The 586-nt window shown below is 53.9% G+C and overlaps 1 protein-coding gene across 1 annotated transcript in view; it reads right to left on the bottom strand.

Moving 5' to 3' along the window:
- Positions 1 to 265, bottom strand: part of pou2f2b (POU class 2 homeobox 2b) — a gene marked incomplete at both ends in the record, with an annotated part of 39,532 nt that extends 39,267 nt beyond the window's left edge. The window contains one exon of the mRNA XM_080004776.1: positions 166 to 265. Within this exon, the coding sequence (XP_079860902.1) occupies positions 166 to 265 (100 nt within the window). The remainder of the gene's footprint in view (positions 1 to 165) is intronic.
- Between the last annotated feature and the right edge of the window lie 321 nt (positions 266 to 586).

Here is a 586-nt window from a genome sequence, read left to right as displayed (position 1 = left end):
TCCGTTTGTGAAGCATGTGGTGGTGGTGGTGGTGATGGTGCCGGTGCCGGTGGCGGCGGAGTGAGGTGGATGCACGGGCGGCCGTGGCCGACGCGGTGGATCGAGCCGCGGCCGGAGGGAGGGGAGGGGGGAGATGGAGACGGAGCGAGAAGCGGGGCGTCTTACCGGAGTTGGAGCGGAGAGCCAGCGGGGACTTGAGACGCCAGGCGCTGAGGTCGGGAGCGGTTCTCTGAAACACGAACGGCACCGGCAAGGGGACAAACATGATCTTCCTCCGGCTTCTTTCTTGTTCGGTTGCGAATAACGGGACTGGACGTGATATATTGCAATGATATCTCTCCTCTGCTGTGTGTAATCTTCGCCCCTCTCTCAGGTAGACAGTTTTTTTTTTTTTTGGTTTAGTGTTTATTTGGTTTGGATAAACTCACACAGGTAAATAGGTTACGCTGGCTGCAAGACTATTTTACATTTTCAGGTGTCATTTACTTTTTGGTGTAATTATGCATAGAAAAGATGAACTGTACGTGGTCCCTTGAGTGCTGCGGGGTTCCAGACCAGCACACACACACACACACACACACACACA

This window comes from Zeus faber (genome assembly GCF_960531495.2).
Source record: "Zeus faber genome assembly, chromosome: 8".
Classification (NCBI taxonomy): Eukaryota; Metazoa; Chordata; class Actinopteri; order Zeiformes; family Zeidae; genus Zeus; species Zeus faber.
Note: the sequence above shows the minus strand (reverse complement) of the source record. Positions and strands in the feature narration are given on the sequence as shown.